At 44.5% G+C, this 24373-nt stretch overlaps 2 protein-coding genes across 3 annotated transcripts in view; one reads left to right on the forward strand and one right to left on the reverse strand.

Annotated features, from left to right (window-relative positions):
- The window catches only part of DNAI1 (dynein axonemal intermediate chain 1), a 160505-nt gene extending 154051 nt beyond the window's left edge, over positions 1-6454 (reverse strand). Inside the window, exon 1 of the mRNA XM_080973468.1 lies at positions 6251-6454. Coding sequence (XP_080829594.1) covers positions 6251-6283 — 33 coding nt within the window. The 5' untranslated portion in view covers positions 6284-6454. The remainder of the gene's footprint in view (positions 1-6250) is intronic.
- Positions 6455-6757: 303 nt separating this feature from the next.
- Positions 6758-24373, forward strand: part of FAM219A (family with sequence similarity 219 member A) — a 58472-nt gene continuing 40856 nt past the window's right edge. The window contains exon 1 of one of the 2 annotated variants that reach the window (XM_080973698.1): positions 6758-7082. In XM_080973698.1, the coding sequence (XP_080829824.1) occupies positions 7023-7082 (60 nt within the window). In that variant the 5' untranslated portion in view covers positions 6758-7022. The remainder of the gene's footprint in view (positions 7083-24373) is intronic. The other variant, XM_080973697.1, reaches the window with a different exon arrangement.

Consider the following 24373-nt stretch of genomic DNA (forward strand, 5'->3'; position numbering starts at 1 on the left):
ATTACACGGATCCCAATATTTCTAGAAACTATGGAGCTAAAGGCCATATGGTTTCTAGGACACGATGTCCATGCAGAAGAGTTAAAATGCCCCAGGAAAACTACATTTCCCAGGGAAGGGCCAATTCCAGTTTTGTGGGGGCCCTGGGCAACCCCCTTTATCCCTCCCCTATTACCAGGTCCTTTCTCCTTCTCTCTTACCTGTCATTAGGCACTCATTTCTCCTGCTCTTTTCTTTCCCAAAGTTTGAGCTGGTTCTGGGTGGGCCTATTGGGTGGCCCAGCAGTCAGCAGGTTTGGTGATGGGGTGTACAGTGGAGGTGAGAATGGGATGGGCCAGCAACAAGGCAGGGTGCGGCTGAAAGGAGTACTGGTTGGTAGCCATTTGAGTTCCCCTACAATCAGCACAGACAAAGTGTTGCTCCAGAATGATGCTACATAGTGGGGGGAGAGGGTATATATATATAGAGAGAGAGAGAGAGAGGTTGATACCCAATGCAGTATCCCTGGGACACTTCCATGGCAGCATTCCAACAGTTGCCAGAGTAAGTTGGAGAGAACTCCCTACTGGCAACACAGAAGGAAAAACCAAGCAGTGTTTTTACCAATGAGGCAGAGGAAGAATGTGTGTCTGAGCCTTCTTAGGAACCTTCTGCAACCAGCTAGGTTCAAAAGTCCTGCTCTATCATCACCAAATGCAATGCACTCTATGTGAGGCTAACTTTGAAGGTGACCCGGAAACTACAACTAATCCAGAATGTGGCAGCTAGACTGGTGACTGGGAGCAGCCGCCGAGACCACATAACACCAGTCTTGAAAAACCTACATTGGCTCCCAGTACATTTCCGAGCACAATTCAAAGTGCTGGTGTTGACCTTTAAAGCCCTAAATGGCCTCGGTCCAGTATATCTGAAGGAGCGTCTCCACCCCCATCGTTCTACCCGGACACTGAGGTCCAGTGCTGAGGGCCTTCTGGCGGTTCCCTCACTGCGAGAAGCCAAGTTACAGGGATCCAGGCAGAGGGCCTTCTCGGTAGTGGCACCCGCCCTGTGGAATGCTCTCCCACCAGATGTCAAGGAGAACAACAACTACCAGACTTTTAGAAGACATCTGAAGGCAGCCCTGTTTAGGGAAGCTTTTAATGTTTGATGCATTACTGTATTTTAATATTTTGTTGAAAGCTACCCAGAGTGGCTGGGGATGCCCAGCCAGATGGGCGGGGTATAAATAATAAATTATTATTATTACAGTGGTGCCCCGCAAGATGAATGCCTCGCAAGACGAAAAACTCGCTAGACGAAAGGGTTTTGCGGTTTTTGAGCTGCTTCGCAAGACGAATTTCCCTGTGGGCTTGCTTCGCAAGACGAAAACGTCTTGCGTTTTTTGCAAGTTTGTTTCCTTTTTCTTAACACCCTTAATACAGTTGCGACTTGACTTCGAGGAGCAACTCATAGAACGCGGTGTGGTAGCCTTTTTTGAGGTTTTTGGTGATTTTTGAAGCTTTTCCAAAACTTTTCCGACACCGTGCTTCGCAAGACGAAAAATTCGCTAGACGAAAAAACTCGCGGAACGAATTAATTTCGTCTTGCGAGGCACCACTGTATATTAAATCAGCAGCAGCAATTTGCATTTTATTTTTTTGATGACATGTCTATATTATTTTCTGCTTTTAATCAATAAACTTCATTTCTTAAGGAAATCATGTCTGGGGGAGGGGAATTCTGACAGGCTTAAGCTCCATGTAAGTTTTTCTTGGGCCTTCTCTCTGGTGAGCCCCAGGCTGTGGAATGACCTCCCCCATGGTGTGTTCTGCACCCGCACTGCACGTTAAGACCACCTCTTCAGTTAGGCCTTTGGGTGTGGGGGTGTCTTCCCTCCTTCTGAATTGCTGTTCTGAGCTGCTGATTTATTTTTTGTCACGAGTTGTTTTGCTGTTTTATTTTCGTGGTTTTAATGCAAATTGATTTAACTGTGATATGTTTGCAAATCACCCTGGGACCATCAATGGTCTTCATGCAAGTGTGTAACTGAGCCACTGGTTTCAAATAAGAGAGTTGCAATTGCCACTGCTATGTCAGTATACACATGGGTCAGGAGCAATACCAGCTCCAGGTTCTTCCATTCCACACCATTTCAGAACTGGGTATTGCAACTTGCAATCTCTTCATCCCACCTCATGTTCTGTCAGAGCAGTGGTGGCAGCAGGGAATGCAGATACAATCTTAGACTCATCCTGCCTGGTAACAGCACTTTATCTTTCTGTCCTTATTGCTGTGTCTTTGGAAAAAGCAAAGGCTGATGTGTACTTAAACCCAGCAGGTAGCCCATTTCCTAATCCTGTTTTAAATTTCAGCAAGCCTACACATACCAGTGAAAGGCTACTATAACAAGCAGAAGAAATGCAGTTCTTAGTGTTCCCTGCAGCGGCTACTAGCAGAGCAGCTAAATCACCCCTATTCACCAGTGTGCTTAAATCTGCTGCCTGAGACACACAGAGCTGCCATTGAACTTTTGGAAGATAGTTTTATAAACCTCTAGAAATAGCAAGCATCTCTGTAACCACCTGCTGGGTTATGACTATAGTCTTGGGAGACTGCTCACATTTTCTGCAAAACTTCCTTACAACACTTTGCCTTATGTTTCACAGATATGATTCATACACCATTGAATCAAAGTTTGCCCGAGTCATTAGTTTTCATGATCCCAAAACCAATCACCCAGGGTTGTTTGAAAGGCACCATTCATTTGACAATGTGCAGCATCAACAAACCGATCTAAATTGATCCTTTACTGTATGTTCAAGCAAATGTGACTTTTGGCAGATGAACCATTAGAGCAGTTGAATGTATTATTTGAGGTCATTCCAGAAATTCTTCTTGCCTTCAGTTTTGCTGGGGCAGACATAAAAGGACTGCCAGGCAATCCAGTACATTAGAGCAAGAGAAAACCAAATGTTTTCTTTGGATGTTGCAAGTCCTTTGAGAAATATGTACTGTACAGCATTCCATATCTCAGCTCGCAGGGTCTCCTCGGAGCTGTCCAGGATTCTGATCTGCCAATTAAGGACCCTGGTCAGCTCCATGTGTGGCTTACAGACTGAGCTACAGTTGTTCTCAGCAAAAGACCAGCCAGAAGCTGCCCCATTCTGATGGCTCTGCCCCCTGGAAGAGCTGTCTGCAACCCTTAAAAGGCCTGTAGCTGATTCTGGAGTCACATACTCCTACGTGACTTTGAAGCAGGAGAAGATATAAGGCAGTCATCCCCAGACCAGGAAGGCATAGTAGAGGAGATGTTGAGGCCTTCCCTCTTTGGAGTGGGGTGACCTGTGAGTTGTCCAAATCTGAGTCTACCTTGGGGCCACCGCAAACCCAGATGCAAGGCAATTGATAATAGAGAACTGTTGTGCTTTATAATGATAGAGAACATTACAAGGTCGTTGCGCGTGTGCGCATGCACACACAAACACCCCTCCACACCTGCAACTACTGAATAAAACTGAAAGTGAAGTACATCTATGCTAATCCAACACTCAAGAGACAAAATATTTTTGTTGTTGGAAAAACGGAATACAAATATTAAATCAAATCAAATCACCTGGGGAGCAGGGTGAGCATACACACAGGTCACTAGGGTGAGGTGGGTTGCATTTCCATCTAAATTTAGTTACGTCTAAATGTATCTCTCTATAGTTAGCCAGAGCAGCATAGTGGTTAGACTGCCAAACTAAGACTTGGGCGAGACTAGGGCTCAAATCCATGAAGCTCTCTTGGTGGCATTGAGGTATAGCATCTGCTTCTCTCAGACTAACCTACCTCACAGGGTTGCTGTTTTGGGGTTTAAGTGAAGAAGAGGGAGAACTACACATGACACTTTGAGCTTCTTGGAGGAAAAGGTGAGATATACAGTGGTACCTCTGGATGTGAACGGGATCCGTTCCGGAGCCCCATTCGCATCCTGAAGCGAACGCAACCCGCGTCCGCGTGTCTGCACGGGTCACCATTCCCCGCTTCTGCACATGCGCGTGTTGTCATTTTGACCATCTGCGCATGTGCGAGCAGCGAAACACGAAAGTAATGCACTCCGTTACATCCGGGTCGCCGTGGAGCGCAACCCAAAAATACTCATCCTGAAGCTACTTCAACCCGAAGTATGACTGTAAGTGCAATGAATAAATAAATAATAAATGCTTATAAATTGAAATACGTGCACATTTTATGCAGATCAGCATAACTTTTTGTCCCTTTTTTAATGACACCCCTCCCCTTTAAGAGGCCACCCTGGCCATGGGCTGTCCCCTTCATGAGACGATGAGGAACAACACAGTATGGGGGTGCTGCTGATGTTCATCTCACCCGTATTCTTGAGGGGAAAGGTGGAAAGGGTGCATGTGGGAATCTTAAGTGCTGTAGGAGGCAAATCACCATATCTGTGACCTTTTATCAGCTGGCAAAATATTAGTAGTCAGTAAGTGGTGCAGTTGTTGTGCTGACTCACAAAATGTGATTTTTCTCAAGGAAACTCATACCACTGTCAAGCCAGGTGTCCCCCATTCTATAATTGTGCCACTGGTTTTTCCTGCCTAAGTGCCTAAGTGCAGACATTTGTCCCTATTGAAATTTATTTTGTTAGTTTCGGCCCAGTTCTCCAATCTGTTAAAGTCATCTTGAATCCAGTTGCTGTCTTCTGCAGCATTAGCTACTCCCACCCCCAGTTTGGTATCATCTGTAGATTGGATACACATCCCCTCAATTTCTTCATCAAAGTCTTTTTATACGTTGAACAACAACAGGCCCAGGACAGAACCCTGAAGCACCTCTGTTGTAACTTTTCCCCAGGATGATGAGAAACCAGTGACAAATCCACCCAACAATTACCTCGTCCCATGAGAAGTCCAGAGGGCACGAAACAAGAACGGGCCTTTTCTGTGGTGGCTCCCTGCTTGCACGATGCTCTCCCCAAAGAGGCTTGCCAAGCACCTTCATTACATATATTTAGGTGTCAGGCAAAAAACATTCCTCTTCTCCCAGGCTTTAGCTAACTAAGCAATCTATGGCCTTTTAAACTGGGGGGGGGGGGTATTGTTTTTGTTTGTCATTATGGTATGTATTTTTTGCATTTTTATATTGCAAATCACCCTGTAAGCCTTAGATGAAGGGCAGAAATTTAAATAATAGATCAAATAAGAGAAATGGAATAAATTAACAACAACAACACAGACCTCCAAGTGTCCCTATTTCCCAGGGACGTCCCTGATTTAGAGAAGCCGTCCTGGTTTCTGAATTGATCCTGGGATGTCCAAATCTTCCTTAAAGGTAAAGGGACCCCTGACCATTAGGTCCAGTTGCGGATGACTCTGGGGTTGCGGCGCTCATCTTGCTATATTGGCCGAGGGAGCCGGCGTACAGCTTCCGGGTCGTGTGGCCAGCATGACTAAGCTGCTTCTGGCGAACCAGAGCAGCGCATGGAAACGCCGTTTACCTTCCCGCCAGAGCAGTACCTATTTATCTACTTGCACCTTGACGTGCTTTCGAACTGCTAGGTTGGCAGGAGCAGGGACCGAACAATGGGAGCTCACCCCGTCACGGGGATTCGAACCACTGACCTTCTAATTGGCAAGTCCTAGGCTCTGTGATTTAACCCACAGCGCCACCTTTGTCCCTTAAGGAAGTCAGATTAGCCTCAACCAGAGCCAGGGCCTTTTCAACACTGGCCCCGACCTGGTGGAACGCTCTGCCTCATGAGACCAGGGCCCTGCAGGATCTGATTTCTTTCCGCAGGACCTGTAAGACAGAGTTGTTCCGCCTGGCCTTTGGCTTGGAGCCGATTTGATTCCCTCCCCCTCTTTCTTTTTTCTTTTCCTTTCTCCTCCTGCGATGAGGTTTCAATATTTTAATGTTGCATTTTAATTTTGTTTTTAAGTTGCATTCATTCAATTTGTTTTTATTATTGCTTGTTAGCCGCCCTGAGCCCGGCCTTGGCTGGGGATGGCGGGGTATAACTAAATATCATTATTATTATTATTATTAAAATATTTAATACTATTATTACTAAATATAATAATGTTTAATTATTTTTTTTATATGTTGGAAGCTGCCCAGAGCAAAATTATCATTCTGGAATGGAACATCCCTATTTTCATTGGAGAGTATGTCAACAACAACAACAACAACAACCATCACGGGGGGGGGGCAAGTGCACCTGGTGACGTCACGCCCGACCCCCCTCCTTCCCTCCCTCCTTCCCTTTTCTGACCTGCCTGCGCTTGAAAGGCTCTTTCGGGGGCATATCTGCGGCTCTCCTCCCTCCGCGTCAATGGCCGGCGGTGGTCGCCCGACTCTCTTCCTTCACTATTTCAAATCCTCCTCTCTTTCTTTTCACGCCCGGCTTTCGTCGGCCAGCTGCCGGAAGTTGATCTCGGCATCCATGGCAACCAAACGGAAGTAGGTTGTTCCGCCGCCGCCGCGCCGCCGCCGCTCCTCCTTTCGCCCACAGAGATTGACGAGAAGGCGCGCCCGCCTGAGATTGGCCGCCTCCACCGTCCGTCTCCCACCTTCCCCAGTTGGAAGGTCAAAGAGCCAATGGGCGGAGAGAAGGGCGGGGTCCAGCCCCAGGGAGAGCGAGCACGGCCTCGTCACGCAACCCCCGCCCCTCTGATGAATATGCAGATGTGGTGGGCGGGGCGCGTGACGAGGCTGCCAGAGAGCCTCCCGGGACCGGAGCGGCGCTTCCCCCCCCTCCCACCCGAGTTCGCGCGTGCGCACTGAGAGGGCGGAGTCACCGCGGCCGGCTGTGGAGGGTTTTTCTGAGGCGCGTCTCCTTCTCCTTCCTCGCCAGGAGCGTCTCTGAGGGCATGAGGCAGGCAGCGGCGGCGGCAGTGGCGGAGGGCGAGCCCCAGCGACACTGAGGCGGCGGCGGCCGGGCCTCCTCCTCCTCTCCCTCCTCCTCGTCCTCTTCCAGCTGCCGGTTCTCGCCCGCCCTCCGCCCGCTCGGCCTTCCCGGCCCGGCTCCCTCTCCCGCCGGCACCATGATGGAGGAGATCGACCGCTTCCAAGTGCCCGCCGTGAGAGCCGAGATGCAGCCGCTGGTGAGTCCCCTCAGGAGCCCTCGCCGTTGGGAATAATGGGGGGAGGGGGGCCTAAGTCGCCTCTTTCCAACCCCCCCCCTCAGCATCTTCCCTCTGAGGGGGGGGGGACATGACCACACGCACCTGCTGCTCTTTCTCTCCCCCATTATTATTATTATTCCTACACCCCCGCAGGACTCAGGGCGGTTTAATACGAGAAATATTTGGGGGGGGGGAGAATAGCCCCCCCGGTGGGAGGAAGGGGCTCCTCACCCCCCCCCTTAAGGGGTCTCGGGGTTGCGCGGCCGCACCTCTGCGGCAGGCTCGGCCCCGGCCTTGGCGGGGGGGGGTGGATGGATGGATGGAGGGGAGACGCCCTTCCAGGCCTCCTTCGCAAAGGACACGGCTGGGGGGGATGGGGGAGGAGGAGAAAGTGATCAGGGGAAATGGGCGGGAGGGGAGAAGATCGTTTATGGGCGGGGGGGCTGTTTCTCCAGCCGCACGCAGCAAACACCTCCCCCCCCCCCCAATAGTCATAAAGTGTATTCTTCCTCTTCCTGCCTTGGACACCGCGCACCTTTGGGTGGAGAAACACCCTTTCCCCGTTGCTTTGACTTGGCCAGGATTTGAACTGAGGTCTCTCCTCTGTGGCCCCTCCTCTCCTCCTGCTCCCCACCCCAACCCCGCTCTTCAAAAGGAGGTTTTGAGAAGCTGACACCCCACTGCGTTTTTTGATGGTGGGGTGATTGACCTGCCTTTGCTCCCACCAACCCGCCCCCCAAAAAATGCCCAGGTGAAAAGTATGGCATAAGGGGAGCTGTAGTCCCAAGGGTCTTTGGTGAAGCTTTCTTCAGGAGTGGTTTTTTTTGGGGGGGGGGTGTTTTATGGTTTTTGGTGAGACTGTTATGAAGCATTGCTTAGAGATCTCACTCCAGTGGATGTTAGGATCCCAATGGAGCCCTGGGAGCCCAGTGCCCCTCTCAGGTGCGCAAGGTCAGGGTCAAGGCAATTTTATTTTTAAAAGATCAACAGAGGCAGAAATCCAAAACGGATATTTTTCTCAGGATTCAAAGGAAATCTTGTCCTTGAGCAGTGGTGAGACTGGTCTCACTTTAAGGCACATTGCTGTGCTGGCATAAGGAGGAACAACATCTGCCTGTGCTAAGGTTTCTTAAACCCCTCCGTAGAAGGAAAGGGGGGCGGGAAGCCCCTTTTGCTATCAACTACTCTTTCTGTTGCAGGGAAGCTGCTTACCCCCTGTTTGCTCAGCTGTTTCTTCTCTGCAGCTCTGCTTACCCTCCCTTTTCCTGAAGGATCCCCCACCTTAGCTTGTTCTCTTAGGTATGACATGATGATCTCGTGCTCTAGGGATCTGGTTGCTCCAGGCCCCTTTCATCAAGAGGCTTATGGAAGCCTCTCTTGCTGCTGGCAGGCACGGAAGGGACCGGAACATGACTGGATGTTTTGGGTCCATGTCTGGCTGGCTTGATGACGTAATCCTTTTGTAAGCATGTAGGGGAGAGGGATAAATATTGCATGTTGGTAGCATCTACTGGCAGCAAAAGAAAGAACAGATTTGTTACCATTTGACTGTACCTTCGTGCTCAAATCTGTGTTCAGAATCTTTGCATGCCGAGAATCACTACTAGTCATTTTTGCTTTTAAGAGAATAGCCTCGCTGCATGACCAGAGTTGGTCTAGGAGGGAAAGGTTGCTGTTTCGAAGCCTGTGTTCCTTGCGAGATGTGATGGGTTAAATTAGAAGCATAGGGCTGTGTGGTAGGTTGCTGTCCCTCAAAATGGTTCTGAAAGGGGCTTAGGCAAACAGTTTTCAGAGATGCTGCCTCCCGCCCAAAGATTCCATATGTAGAGCAACTTCTGTGCACCTCCCAATCAGGGGTTGACTCCCTTATTGTGTGGGTGATAAAATGTCACCACCATGTCATGGAGTTCATTTTACAGAAGGTGAAAATTGGTTTCTTTGCATTCCCTCTCCTTTCTCACTGACTGTTCCATATAGTGATTACCAGACTTCTTGTTTCACACACTCCCTGACACACACACACGCTTCTGATTCCTACTGATTTGTATATGCTTCTTAAACCCAAGCCATTCACATTGTTTACATTATATTTTAAATTACTACAAGGCCGTGTGTTGCAGCTTCTGGGCACCTGCAGTACTTCCAACCATTTTGTTCCATCCTCTACACTCACTTTCTCTTTCTGCATGTACATACATCATTAGTAAGAGATTTTATCCCGTTTTCCAATCAAGGGCTCTTTGTCATCTCTCAGATAGTTTGTAAACACTAATTTGATACAGAGAGAGAAGCTAATGACCTATTGGGTGTGGATTTCCTATCTTGTAGTTTAAAACACAGCTCATAGTAGTCATTTGAATATTAGGGAATCAGAGGGAGTGTCTCCTACTTTCTCATCAGTAATCATTAGTCTGAACATGTGTCTTCATTGGCAAGCCTTCTGTGCTCCAGTTTGGATGTAACTTTCTTCCCGTTTTCTGTTATACTGTGTTGTTTTCCTCTGCAATGTTAAATGCTAAATGGAGATTTGACTTATTTTGGCCTGCATTAGTCTTATGAAGTTCTTCTAGTAGTTTTAATTATTTGTCTATTTGCTGACCAGCCTTTAATTGTAGAGGAATCCTTTAATTGGTTATTCTGGCAGGCTCATGCTTTGCTCAGATGTTTAACTTCCCATACAGTACCTGGTATCCCCATAACAGGTAAAGGTGGTCGGTAATGTCTTGGCATCAGGGTATGTTTCACTCTCTGATCTTGAAGACTCATGATTGTGAACTGAGTGGTGCAGTAACAGTTCAGCAAAATGTCACATTAACTGGAGCCATACAGATCGAGTGCCTTGAAGCACTGTGTCTATCCCCCCTTCTCAATTAACCATATGCAGTTCGTCATCCTTGCAAAAATCTACCCTTGTTCATGAAAATAGTGGCAAAAGTGTTGCTTAAACATGAATTTTAGTTTGAGATTGCATTATGAAAATGTTATGGCTTGAATTATTCAGTTGTCATTATTTGAGGGGGAAACCAGCTTACTGGTTCAACATCAGAGACCTTGCTATACATTGCATCACTTTGAGAGGTATGGTTGGTTGGGACATGGGATGAATCTTTTTTCTACTCTAGTATCCAGGTTATGCAACTCTTTCCTTAGAGAAATGTGTCTGGATCCCTCTGTTCTAAGCAGGAGTGGGGAACCCTTTTCAGCTTGAGAGTCACATTCCCTACTGGTCAATGTTCTGGGGGCCACATGGGGGGGGCAGGGCCAGAGGCAAAGTGGGAAGAACAGCACAGGTAAATTTCACTTGGGGCAGTAAGCTGGTTTCTTTCTATACTCCTTTTTTTATTCCAGTCATTAATGAGGTTTAAAGGCACATTCCAGTCAGGCAAAAATACGCAAGGATTGTGGGGAGCAGGGATGTTGAGAGGGGGCATTGTCTGGAGAGTGTTTCCAGGAGCAGGCAGAGAGGCCTGGATGACCACATTGAGCTGCCAGTCCTGCAGTTTCCCACTTCCACTTTTCAGCTTCAGGCATGCTGCTAAAACCTTTTATTTTTTTCATGTTTTAATGTGCTTTGATGCTTTTATCTTCCTTCTTTAAAACTTGTGTTAACCCACCCTTGTTCTATCATTTTATTTTTTTTAAAAAAAGATCTGATTGTAATTACTTTTAATGTTTTTGTAAGGTTCTTTGAATCTATTTATAAAGAAACGTGTAGTAGACATATTTGGCTGAATTCAACTAACCTGTTCTGTTAGTGGAAGCCAATGCAAGGACTCATAGAATCATAGAATCATAGAGTTGGAAGAGACCACAAGGGCCATCGAGTCCAACCCCCTGCCAAGCAGGAAACACCATCAGAGCACTCCTGACATATGGTTGTCAAGCCTCTGCTTAAAGACCTCCAAAGAAGGAGACTCCACCACACTCCTTGGCAGCAAATTCCACTGTCAAACAGCTCTTACTGTCAGGAAGTTCTTCCTAATGTTTAGGTGGAATCTTCTTTCTTGTAGTTTGGATCCATTGCTCCGTGTCCGCTTCTCTGGAGCAGCAGAAAACAACCTTTCTCCCTCTATGTGACATCCTTTTATATATTTGAACATGGCTATCATATCACCCCTTAACCTCCTCTTCTCCAGGCTAAACATGCCCAGCTCCCTTAGCCATTCCTCATAAGGCATCGTTTCCAGGCCTTTGACCATTTTGGTTGCCCTCCTCTGGACACGTTCCAGTTTGTCAGTGTCCTTCTTGAACTGTGGTGCCCAGAACTGGACACAGTACTCCAGGTGAGGTCTGACCAGAGCAGAATACAGTGGCACTATTACTTCCCTTGATCTAGATGCTATACTCCTATTGATGAGGCCAAGAATTGCATTGGCTTTTTTAGCTGCCGCGTGCTAGCACAATAGGGTTTCACCCCCTCTCCAACCCCATGTCTCCTGCAAAACTGCACTGGAAGGTCAGAACATTGTACAGCAGGAAGAAATGGGAGATTGTTCTGATAGCATTTCTCTAACAGTGATGGAACAATCTCCCTAGTGCTTGGTTGAATTCTACACTTTAACATTAAAAAAAGGAGAGAATAAAGTGACAATGGAGATGTCAAAGAATATAAGGTGTTGTGCAGCCCATAGAAACACTGGTACCTGCCTTGGAATCATTGTTGGGGTTTGCTTTATTTTGCTTCTTTAGCAAATATAACTATCATATTTTGAATTTTTGCTGCTACAAGAATATAAAACTTCTTAAGAGAAACTATGCCATGATTTTTGCAGAGGATCTAGTCCGTAGCTGCAAAATTCACAAACTATTCAGCGAAGCATGTTATTTATTCAATCTGCTGTCTGCCCTTGTGGTCAGTTTCTCTTGATATTCCGTGAACTTTGTCTTACATTTTCACTTGGCTATTGGAAAATGGCTTTTCAGCCCCTGGATAAGAACCTCTAATGTGTACAACATCTTGTGTGCTCTCATCTGCAGTCCTTGGAAATTTGGAGTACAGGCAGAAATGAATTTTAGATATTTGTGCAAATAGCAGATAAAACTGAAGCTCTTAGTTGTGGCTCATAAAGCATGAGATATAATCACTGTTGCCTGTCTTAGCTTTCCTTAATGTCTTCATGCCAATAAATACCTCTTCTCATCGATACAGCATTTTGTGTGCATAAAAGCATAAAAGTGTGAGTGTGCATATTTTCTCTTATAGCAAATATGACTTTAAGGGAAAAAAGAACAACCTCCAGAAGTTACCAGTTTTGTAAGCAGGAGCTGGCAGAAGTCGGAGTCCCCAAGGACTGGGGGTGTCCTGAGGGAAGAATGCAGGTTGATAGAGGCTACTCTTGATTTTTCTATGAGTCTGCCTTCTCACATGGGGGACCCGTAGAAGGAAAGGTATTGTGCTTGCATCTTTATGCCCCTTTGATTTAGCAGCATCAGGTCTGCTCTTTTGTTGGGAGCACACTCCATAGTGCTTGCTTGTTTTGGTAACAAGCCTTAATTGCTTGTTCTCTTCTCTGGTCCCATCCATGCAGAACACTTCAGCATCTTTGCTCTTCTCTCTCTCTTCCCCCTCCTCCTCCCAGAAGATGGAGGAGAAAGATCACCTCTTAATCAAGGCACAAGTGCTCTTGCAAATGAAGTGGCAGGTGGTGGCAATCCTATGCACACTTGGAAAGGAAGACTAATTGCCTTCAGTGGGATTCCTGTGTAAGCATGCAAAGAGTTAGGCTGCTGGTATGTGAGATTTTCCCCTCTGTGTTGCTTCCACTGTGTTTTCTGTATATTTAAGCTTGGACGTAAATGGTGTGGGCCAGTACCTCTAACTGTTGTAGTAAGCAAAGTCCACTAGAGGTATTAAGAACTGTGTGAAAGTGTAACTCTGGAGAAGAGGCTGTTTGCACATGAATATAGTGCCTAAATTTCAGCCTTATTGGAAAACCAAGGAAAAGCTGCCAAGTGCTACTCTGTTCTTTTTGCTTTAGATGTAGAAACTATAGCATGCTGCAGTAAAACACTCAAATTAAGGTAGTCTTAGGAGATGGAAGAGTGTTCGTTACACATGACATTATCTCCTGTCGGCATATTTGTTCAGAAAACATTTTGATAAAACTAAATAATATTGTAGATTCCACATATACGTATTAGACTTAACTTCTGCATTTTTAAATTAACTAAATTATGATTTGCAAGTTCAGAATCCATGAGCAGTAAGCCAATTAATTATTTGGGAATCTGTCTTATCTTGACCTGAATAAGTATTTATTGATTATGATCCATTGTAAAACATTTCCTTTTCAAAGGTTGGTATATTGGAATAGGGTAAATCTAACACGGGATTTATTCATATCAGCAGTAAAAATTAATATAAATCATGAATACATTATTAGTTTTTGGTTCACCTCCACTGTTTTAGCAGTACTGGTTAGCTTCATTCAGTAGACAAAAAATGATTGTTTTGTCGGGACAGAGGAGAAAGCCAGGAGTTGGTATTTTAATGCTTCAAAGGGAGGAAGAGCTAGATTATAGGTTCAAGTGGTTCCTTACATTTTATATTGTTCCAAGGCTGATTTATAGGATGACTTAATATACAGTATTTATTACATTTCTGTTACCTTTTCTAAAAAGCTCAAGGTGTACCACAATAAATGTGTAGCTTAATATAAAATAAATAAAATCAGACACTGAATGATTGCTCACAGAATTGCTTTAATCAACAGTAAGAGATGCAAAACCGCAATCAGTAGATGTTTTACCAATAGATGTGGATTTGCTTCCATGCATCTGTGACGGTGGTATATACAGTAGCTGTCAATGTTGAAGAAATACCCAGTTGCTTGGCTGCCATGGGTACCTTTAAAATCCAGTCTCTTCTCTCCTCTCCCTGTATAGCAATTTGGTGAACATGGGGAAATTCTCTACCAGAGTTTGTGAAAAGGAGGTCATTTACAGCTGATCATGTTTGGAACTGACTATTTAGTTTTCCATATCTTAAGAGCATCTGATCCTTGCTTCCCTACTCCATGAAATCTATGATTAATCCTCCTGTGTGTTTTTCCTGATAAGTGCTTATTTTTGGAGTTCAGAAAGCTGCCATTGGAGAAGCAAACTGCAACACTTTTGAACTCCAGGATTTCTGCCTGAGGTTTCTTAAATGTAAATTCACCTTTGTTTGGGCTGGCCTGTGTAGCTTGATAATGCAATTACAGATGTGTGAACTGAGAGCTGAGTGAACCTTTGTAGTTGTGCTTAAAAACTCACCTGAAGCATTTTTGGCCTAAACTCTCCAGCCACCTGACAGTTAAGCTAATTGATTCGCTATCTGTAAATAGCTGTGGTATCACATGATACCTTACTCCATCTAGTAACCTGGTTGGACAATTACTTTGAAGAATTGAAGACTTAACTCTTACTTTTTTTTCTTCAGTAACTTTCTTCTGCAATAAAGCAAGACTTGAAAGACTGCTCCATTTCTGAGCAGGTCCTACCCTTCTAATTATTTGAGTGAGTAGCTGAAATAACTACTTATGACTCAACCGAGGTTACACATGCAGGTAGTTAGAAGTTCAAGAATAAATAAAGCGATTGTAGCTTTAGGAGGCCATATATGCTCAGTTGGAAAAGCAACACTGTTGGCGCAAATCTTAAAGTAATTCCATTCAATATGAGATCACTCCAGGGACTACTGGAACATAGAATACTCCTCCTAGATATGCAGTAGGCATCCTTTGTTGCATATTCTTCTAGCTTTCCTTTTTTTTGTCTTGCCTCATGCTGAGAAACTAGATTCAGTTTTAGGATGCCATCCATGAACTTGGCTGCCAACAGTGTAGGCGAATCCATTCAGGGTGTGGGCACATCCAGTCTGTGGAACACAGAAGAGCCCTGTGCTCCCTCCAAAGCTTCTTCTGTGACTCTGCTGGTTTCAAATGAGTATTCTCTACTCACAGCCTTTGGTAAGCCAAACAAGTACGAAACAGCTGGGGAAGTAATTCAGACTGTAAGCTCCTCTTACAGTCTGAATTGAGATGAGAAACATCCCAGTTCTATTTGTTGCTTGGAGTGAAATACCTTTTGAGTTGGGCTCGCTTGGATGTAGAGAGGAAGATTCTCAGCAAGACATTATTTTTGAGATCTATATGGGTGAAGTTACTCCGTTGTCATCCCCAGTCCTTGCTAGTGGTGGCTTTACTTCTGACAGCCAAATTGCTAAAATCAGAATTAACTGGGGAAGCCACTCCAACTCATGAGAGCATTTCCTTTCCTAGTCTGTGCTTATCTGAACACCAATGCACCAATGAGTATTTAACTCAGAAGCTCACTTCCAGCATATACCTTCTCTGTTTTCTTGCCCTCTGGGGCCAGCATAGCTACAAAGACTTAAAGCACATGCTTGAGAGTAAAAAGGTGGGATTAATATGACTCCTTGAGCTATACAAAACCTGTTTGGAGGACGCGTTGCCCACTCCTGTCCTAAATCCATATGCAGAAGGTATAGCTGCCAGTGTGCTGCTTTTGTAAAACTAGGTATGTGCTCATGCTTGCTTAAATTGGGCTTTGTGTGCTCTTGCTAAGAAACTGCTTTTTGATTTATTCCCCAGGTCAGTTTAACCTACTCAGATCTGAAGTACTGTATTGTTGGTGACCAGAACAATAGGGCTGCTTGCTGATTGTGCTTTCCCCCTTTTCTGATATTGCTGTAAGCACTAGAAAACCTCCTTTGGTCCTGGCTGCAGTAATATGTTGCCAGCCAATGCTCTTGGCAGTGGACCAGTGCTTCTGGGCTTCATTGGTAGAAGCTTCTTCTACTGAAGTAGACTGTAATGTACTTTTGCTTGCTTGCATGGGCTGTGATCATGAGCAGAAATCAATGGGACTTTCCTTCCATGTAGATGTGTCTTGAATGTGAGAACTGAACAACTTAGGATGGTGTGTTTAAACAAATATGTGAGGTTAGCGGGAAGCAAAGCCTCTTTTTTGAGCTTGAATGCACACATGATCTACAGTTGCAAGACTAAGAGGAGCCTTCCCCCCAGACTACTGCAGATATACTGAAGTAAATAGTTGAATGTCACATTTTTTTATCCCACCCTTCCTCCAGGGAGCTCAAGGTGTTGAACATGTACCAGCACATTGCCCTCATTAGAGGGTAGCTTAGACTGAGTCACAGAGACTGGCCCAAGGCCAACTTGTTAGTGTCGTAGTGGTGATCTGCTTTGAACCCAGCTCTTCTGGAGCCATTCTCTCTTCTACACAACATTGACTCTCTTATTTTGGCTTTCTCCTGTCTCAATGAATATTCAGATACTTACTTCTCCAGTAAGCTTGTGTGTTTCTGTTTCTCATTATTACTTGTTTTATTCTCTTGTGTACCATGTTCAGTCATATCTCGGGTTACAGCCACTTCAGGTTGCGTTTTTTCGGGTTACGCACCCGCCGAAACCCGGAAGTACCAGAACAGGTTACTTCCGGGTTTCAGCAGTTGCGCATGCGCAGAAGCACCGAATCGCAACCCGTGCATGCACAGACGCGCTGCTGCGTTTTACAAACGTTCATCCTAGAGTGCACAAATCACATTCGCAACCCGAGCGTCCACTGTATATATTTGCCACTTGCTCAACTTCAGACGTCAGCATTTAGCTTAGGGTACATCATGTCAAACGCAACTGTCCCCACAATGCCATCTCCTGTAGTGATTTGTAGTAATTACTATTGTTGTTGTAATTCATTATCTGCTCTTCCCCCTGAGGTCCCAGAGCAGGTTGCAACAACCTCAGACCTCACCTGGAGTACTGTGTCCAGTTCTGGGCACCACAGTTCAAGAAGGACACTGACAAACTGGAACGTGTCCAGAGGAGGGCAACCAAAATGGTCAAAGGCCTGGAAACGATGCCTTATGAGGAACGGCTAAGGGAGCTGGGCATGTTTAGCCTGGAGAAGAGGAGGTTAAGGGGTGATATGATAGCCATGTTCAAATATATAAAAGGATGTCACCTAGAGGAGGGAGAAAGGTTGTTTTCTGCTGCTCCAGAGAAGCGGACACGGAGCAATGGATCCAAACTACAAGAAAGAAGATTCCACCTAAACATTAGGAAGAACTTCCTGACAGTAAGAGCTGTTCAACAGTGGAATTTGCTGCCAAGGAGTGTGGTGGAGTCTCCTTCGTTGGAGGTCTTTAAGCAGAGGCTTGACAACCATATGTCAGGAGTGCTCTGATGGTGTTTCCTGCTTGGCAGGGGGTTGGACTCGATGGCCCTTGTGGTCTCTTCCAACTCTATGATTCTATGATTCTATGAATTCAACTTGAAAAACAATTTTTAAAATGACAAAGAATGCAATTTTCAAAAATATGGTGGACCTTTAAAATATGCATATCGGATGTGAAAGGCTGGAGTAAAGAGGTGCATTGACCTCAGGTTGTCCAGTCTGCACTAAGCAAGCTTCTTGCTAAGAACGGTTTCTTTGTCTTCCTTTCTGGAAAAGAAAACATTTGACATAGCAAGACTCCTATGCCATTTTTTAAGAGAACACTTCAAACTATGTGGCTGACTTGAATAAATGGATTCTAGCCCTCAGGTGGTCAGTGAAGGTAAGGAAGCAAGCTCCTTTTATCTTAGAAAAAGAGTGGTTATTGTTTGTTGGTATTGATTTTGATCGCTGGATATCAGTCACTGGCCAGGAAGCTTGCTTCAGGGACCTTGTGGGAAGATAAAACTAGAACTGATAAAGGAAGAATTGCTGTTGGCAAATGAAACCTGTCAAATCCTAAAATTCAAAACAATGTCTGGCCAGAGGCTAAACTTCTAAGAAAACAAATTATTGTCCCAACACACAGGGTAAAGTTTGAATTGCAAATAAATAGTAGTGTAGAATTTCCCCTTTTATTGACTATCTTGTAAGACTGCATTCAAGAGTCTTGTGCATTGTTGAAAAACAGTGCAGTGGCAAATGTATTCCAAGGCAGAATGCTGTTTACAAGGCAAAGAGACACATCATGCTGGCTGTTCATTCTTGGACTATCCGCAAAGTGCAGGGGTCTCTAAATCCATCATGCATATCAGATGAAAATACTTGGGTGAATTGGTCAACAAAAGAAAATAGATTTACAATCCCTTATACATAATGTTTATATAAAAATTATGCTGAAATTCTGGTTTTACTATGCTGGCTGTTTAGCTGTAATAATAAAGATTCATTCCTATACACAGAGTACTCTAAAATAGCTTTTTGTATCCAAAGTGCCTCACATACATTCTCAGTCATTCTTAATAGTAGCTCTGTAAAAGTAGGTCAGTACTATCCCCATGTAAAGTTCAAGGGACAGGGTTAACTGTAGTTTTTTAAAGACCGACTAATAGCTATGTGGATCAGGTAATACTTGAACTTCTTAGGTCACATACCTATCTACTACATTGACAGTTCTTTTTTTCTAGCTATTGTACATAAGCCATCAGTTTTGCTTTCACAGATACAACTAAGAAGATGAGGTGTTCTTACTGCAACAGATTACCTTCTGCTTATGTCTAAAATAGGAACGTGCAGAATCTCAGCATAGGAATTTGTAGAATCTCAGTAACTAAATCTATATTCTTTTGAGTAACTGAAAATGATGTGGCATAATAATAATAATAATAATAATAATAATGGTAATAATTCATTTATTTGTTCCCCAGCCACTCTAGGCAGCTCCCACAGAATATTAAAAGCACAATAAAACATCAAACATTAAAAACTTTCCTAAATAGGCCTTTAATGCTCATTTGGAAAGGAGTTCTGTGTTTGCAGATTCACACATGTTCTTACATCAGTCAGGACTGTTGGTGACTTGTGGAAGACAGTTGGTAGTCCACCACAGCTCAACCCATGTGATGTATCAGCAGAGTAAGCAGTGCCCCAGCAGGGTCTCCAGAGATTTCCTGCTTCCAACAGAACAGCTTCTTCCAGAGTCCCCAGTTAAGGGGAAAACGCCTCTCCCACACAGTTCTAAGGAACAATATGTTTATTGTCTCCAGACACAAAAGCTAAACACTACTCTCTATGCAGTTATTCTGGTCTCTAAAGTAAAGGTACCTAAGTACAGAGAGATCTGCTCACACCATCCCCAGGCTACCTAACGTTGCTGTGCAAAACCCACAGCCTCTTCCTGACACGCACAGATTCAGAGTCAGACCCTGACACACATAAGCACAGTAGGACTTGGACAGGACACAACAAGACATAAGGACAGCAATAGTCCTAGAGACTATTATACCCATCTCTACACATTGGCCTATTTTCTGAACCCGTGGGAATGTGAATGACTCAGCCAGTCATACCCTCGACCTCAGTAGTGTTGCCATGGTAGCCCAGTGCACCTGACATCCTTATTGCAGGACATCCAGACCTGGTAGGGGGGGTTGTACTCCTCAAGACATGAGCCCCAGCACTGTAATTTAGCCCATTGTTCACATTACACCAACAAGGAATTCCATGAAGCTTGTGCTTGTAGAGATGCGTGCTCAGGGTAACTAAATACCAATTAGTTATCTGTAATGCCCTTTAACTATTTCTTACTCTCAATAAAGATGGATTGTTCTGCCCTTTCAACCTGCAGCCTCTGGGGGAAGGAAATCTAAACTCTGCTACTCCCTTTGCCCTAAGAAGAGATGTGTGGTTGTACTCGTGAATTAAATGACATGCATTATAGGGGTGTGATCTTACTGGTAGTGCTAGTAACGCATCTGTTCTATCCTCTGGATCTGTAGTCCTACAATGGAGGGATTAAAAATAAATAAATCCTGCTACATCCTTACAAGTGTATATGATTTGCTAGCCCACCAAAAGAAGCCACAGTTTTTTGCCCTGTCACTATGAATGATAGAGCTGCTTAGAGATTGGGCTGGCATGTTAGCTTCCCAGAAGGAGGTGCTGTTTGTCCTGGGGAGATGGCTAAGAGCAAGGTTGTCATAATGGCTTGGAAAGGGGTGAGCGTTCTGCATGTCAGGGTATTGGATGGCAACTGCAGTACTTTGAAACAGGTTGCCACATGCGTCTGGCTGGAAGAAAGACTCAGAAAAGCACAGACGAGAATTCAGTCACTGCAGAGGGGACGAGATACAGAGTGCATTATTAATGACGCCATCCTTTGTTGGAAAGCAGAGGGAGGGGGCAGTCTATTTGCTATAGTCACTATGCTGAATGAGTTATAAGCAGACCTATTAAGCCAAACAACTGAATCACATTTTCTTGAAAGATCTCTGCCAAGGAATGGGGAAATGAGAACTTGACTTTGCATGATTGTGGCATTTCACTGCATTTAGAAGATGAGGAAGTGTAACTCGTGGTGTGGCTCTGACCTATCCCAGCATGTCCCAGACCCATCCCAGTGTCTCTGGGTCTCGACATCCATGAGGAAAATCTTCATCCCCTCCAGTAAAGGACCTTGTTGCCTCACAGAGGAGGTGGGCAAATATAACAACTCACCTCCCTGCCAAAGCCATCTCCCTTGCTTTGTACTGTAGACCCTGGCTGTTGTCCTGGCTAAAAGGCACTCATGTTGTTGGAAGGATGGAGCCCCTTATTAGTCAGCACTGAAAGCCTTTCTGAAAGGGCCTGTTGGTAGATATACTAAATCTCAGTATATATGCCAATTTCCTGCAGACTTGCCAGTCAGAATCATAGGTTTTGAAGGCATTTGGGGACAAGAGACCTGTCAAATCTAAATATGCCTTTATGTCTTCAGACTCTTGAATCACTGCTCCTACTTGTAGTCCCCAAACACTGGTTGCCTTGGGTCTCGGTAACAACTCTGTGAAGTGATTGGATAAGCAGGTCATTACATACTTCCACCAACCATTTCAGTTAGTAGCCTTTCTAGGACACATAAAATGGTAAAAGATTTGATTTTTTTTAAAAGGTTACTGCTCAAAAGGGCTGTACATCTGTCTCTCTTGATTTTGTTAGAGTAGAACCGAAGGTTACTTTTGTGGGGTACTGCTAACCATTTCTGATGACAACTATTTTTTTCTATTGACTTAAAACAGTTCATTGTTGGGAGAATAGCATTACCAGATTGACTATTAGCATATACTTGCAAGAGCTCCTTAAAAAAATTAAAAATTAAACGGCCTGCTTCTTTCCAGTAGCATTCTTTTGAAATGCAAAAATAGCCCCTCTTGAAATGTAAATAATCTCTCTGGATCAATTAACCATGTATCCTTGGTGAAAAATAGGCATTGTTTTGGCTTCATGGGTAGGGAGATGAGGAAGAGACCAACCGTGACTCTGGAGTGTGAGGTGTACCTCTATTATGCAATAAGTAGCTTCTCAAGTACAAAGGTAGCTGTCCAAGTGAAGATGTAGTTCTGCCAGCAAAGCAAGTTGGGATGTGTTTATTATTATTATTTTTACTTTGAAGTCTGCATTACCCCATAGACAGCTGGGATGCAGATACACTGCTAAATATGCATGTATTACTGGATCAGCTGATCCCTTCTAATGATGATGGTAAGCCAGGAGGGAGATTTCGGCATTCAGAGTGCCTGCTGACCCTTCTCTCTGAAATGCCAGAAGATAAGAAAAGGAAAAGGGCAAATTCAATTTGGCTTGCACAGTAGCTTCAAAAGATTCTCTCTCCTCTGTTCAGGAAACTGCTGCTGGTTGCTTAATAGGAAGCAGCCAGTAATTTTCCCCATGTAAACGGTTCTCCTTTTGCAATCCTTTTTCCTCCAGAGAGATTTTTTATTAAAAACGCTATCTTGCAGACCTCTTTCAAAATCAAGTGTCCTGTCAGTAATGTGCATTGACTAAGCTATTCGCTTGGGTTTCCCTTTTTGATTGACTATGGAAAGTATTTATTGCAAGCCTATATACTAGTAGTGAGCTCATTCTCCCAGTGTGGATCATGGTGTAACCAAAACAGCACACCACCCTTGTACAGAAGGGGTGGGGTACAGGGTTGGGAGAACCCAAGACTTCCAGATGTATAAAACACTGAGACCAAATCCCAAAATAGCCTGATTAACAAATGAACATATTTTTGGAACTCCTGTTTGCTGAGGTGGGCTTGGGGAATGGGAGGGACTATCCAGGAACAGAAAGCGTGGTTGGATAAGTGAACAGAAAACAGTGCAGTATTTTTTTTCAGGTTCCAGCTAAGTCTTTAAAATGCAGTTTCCCAGCATTCCATTAAACTCTGATCTAACCAATCCAGGGTGAGACCATGCAGGTGAGCCCTGGCTTGAGCGCAGTGTCTGGAAGACGGGCAAAGGTTTGGTACAAACACCTGCATGCTATCTCGAACTGCAACCTTTTGCTTGATCCCATATAGATACATAACTGTATATTGGGGGGGCTGTTTTTGTTTGTTAATACATTATGTATTTTTGCGTTTTTGTTATAAACTGCCTTGTGATCCTTGGATCGAGTGTGGCATAGAAATTAATTATGTGTATAAATAAAATAAATGTTTGACATTCACCTTATGGGGGAAAATAAATAGTTCGACAGGGCTCTATTGCAGCAAGGGCAAAACTCTGCCCTGTCAACAGAATTTTGGCAAAATACCATTTTTTTCAGTGGGAAAAAAGGTTGTAATTTAATGGTTTCTAATCTGTTACCTGAGAAACATTCCAGCTCAGAGATATTAAACTGCATTTCAAGCATCTGGGTAGGCTTGTCTAAACAAAAATGTTTTTAAGCAGGCACCAAAAGGAGTACAGCAAAAGCACCTGCTTGATATCAATAGGCAGGGAATTCAAAAGTGTAGGTGCTACTATACTAAGTGACCGAGTTTCTTACAAATGCAGAAAAGGTACAACACGACACCTGTAGCAGTGCCAGTTCTGCTGATCAAAGTAGTCAAGTGAGCACATGTAGAGCAAGGCGATCTTGTAGGTAAACTGGTCCCAAGTTGTTAAGGGCTTTATAGACGAACAGTAGCACCTTGAACCTGGCCTGCTAGCAGATCAGCATCCAGTACAAATCTCTGAGCACAGGTGTTACCGTATCAGGGGTCAGCAAAAAATTTTAGTAGGGGGCCGGTCCCCGATCCCTCAGACCCTGTGGGGGGGGGCGACTATATTTCGAAGAAGAAAAAATGAACGAATTCCTCTGCCCCACAAATAACCCAGAGATGCATTTTAAATAAAAGGATGCATTCTACTCATGTAAAAACATGCTGATTCCCAGACCATCCGCAGGCCGGATTTAGAAGGTGATTGGGGCGCATCCGGCCCCCAGGCCTTAGTTTGCCTACCCATGCCATATATGCTGACATGGCTTCAATTGTGCTTGCCTGCAATTGTGCTGAAGCATTTTGTACTAACTGCAGCTTACGGGATCTAGTGCGAGGGAAGCTCCACAGAGAACCCACTGCAGTAATCCAGCCTTGAAGTAAACAATGCTTGAACTAGTCTGTGACAAGGTTTTCCTGGTCCGGGAGTGGCTGTAGCTGGCAAACCTGTCACAGTTGGTAAAAGGCACTTCTGGCCACCAAGAAAGCCACTTAATTAAGACAGATTCCACCTCAATACTCAATGCCTTTTCATTAGCAGGAGACACCTGCTGGGAGGTGATACTTACTGATTCCTCCTTCTCCTGGCAGCCAGCAGCACCAGTTTCCATGCTGTTCTGGAGAGTTCCCCAGCCTTCCTGAACGGCTTTTAGGGGGAAGGGGGGGGAGGCCTCCATGTTTCCTTCCTTCAGTGTAAGTGGATCTTTGCTCATTACATATCTGGATCTAGCCCTCTCCTTGCGGCCAGCCTACCTGCGCTTTTTAGATGGCGTGAGTTATTAATGTTGATTGCAGCTGCAGTCTGAATTATATGGTGTTGCCATAGACAACAAGCATTTCCAACATCCTCCTTCTCCCTCGCCCAGTGTTCCCTGTAGAAAATGGGGTGGGTGTAACGTAAATATTAAATAATGCTAAGAATTCAGTTTTAGGGTGTTTTCATTAGAAATTGGAACCTGGTGGTGTGAAGAAATATTAAATGGAATGCTGCAGTATTACTTGTAGTACAGCTCTTCTTTTGACACTGTATCAGAAAGTCAATTTATAGCTCAAGGTTTGACTTCTTGGGGGATACAAGCCTTCTTAGTTGCTGACTTTGTTATTTATGAAGGCCAAGAAATAGAGATTTCTGCCGCAAGGAAAATCTTATTATTTCTCCCGTTCCATACTAAGAAAAATGGTATTGGTCAGGAATTTCAGCTGAAGAATCTGATGCTGTTTGGTTTTTCTGATCCTAGAACTGTGCTTGTCAAATTACTGAGAAAACACTGCATTGGTTGTGGCT

Source organism: Podarcis pityusensis (assembly GCF_964106645.2).
Source record: "Podarcis pityusensis genome assembly, chromosome: 11".
Classification (NCBI taxonomy): domain Eukaryota; kingdom Metazoa; phylum Chordata; class Lepidosauria; order Squamata; family Lacertidae; genus Podarcis; species Podarcis pityusensis.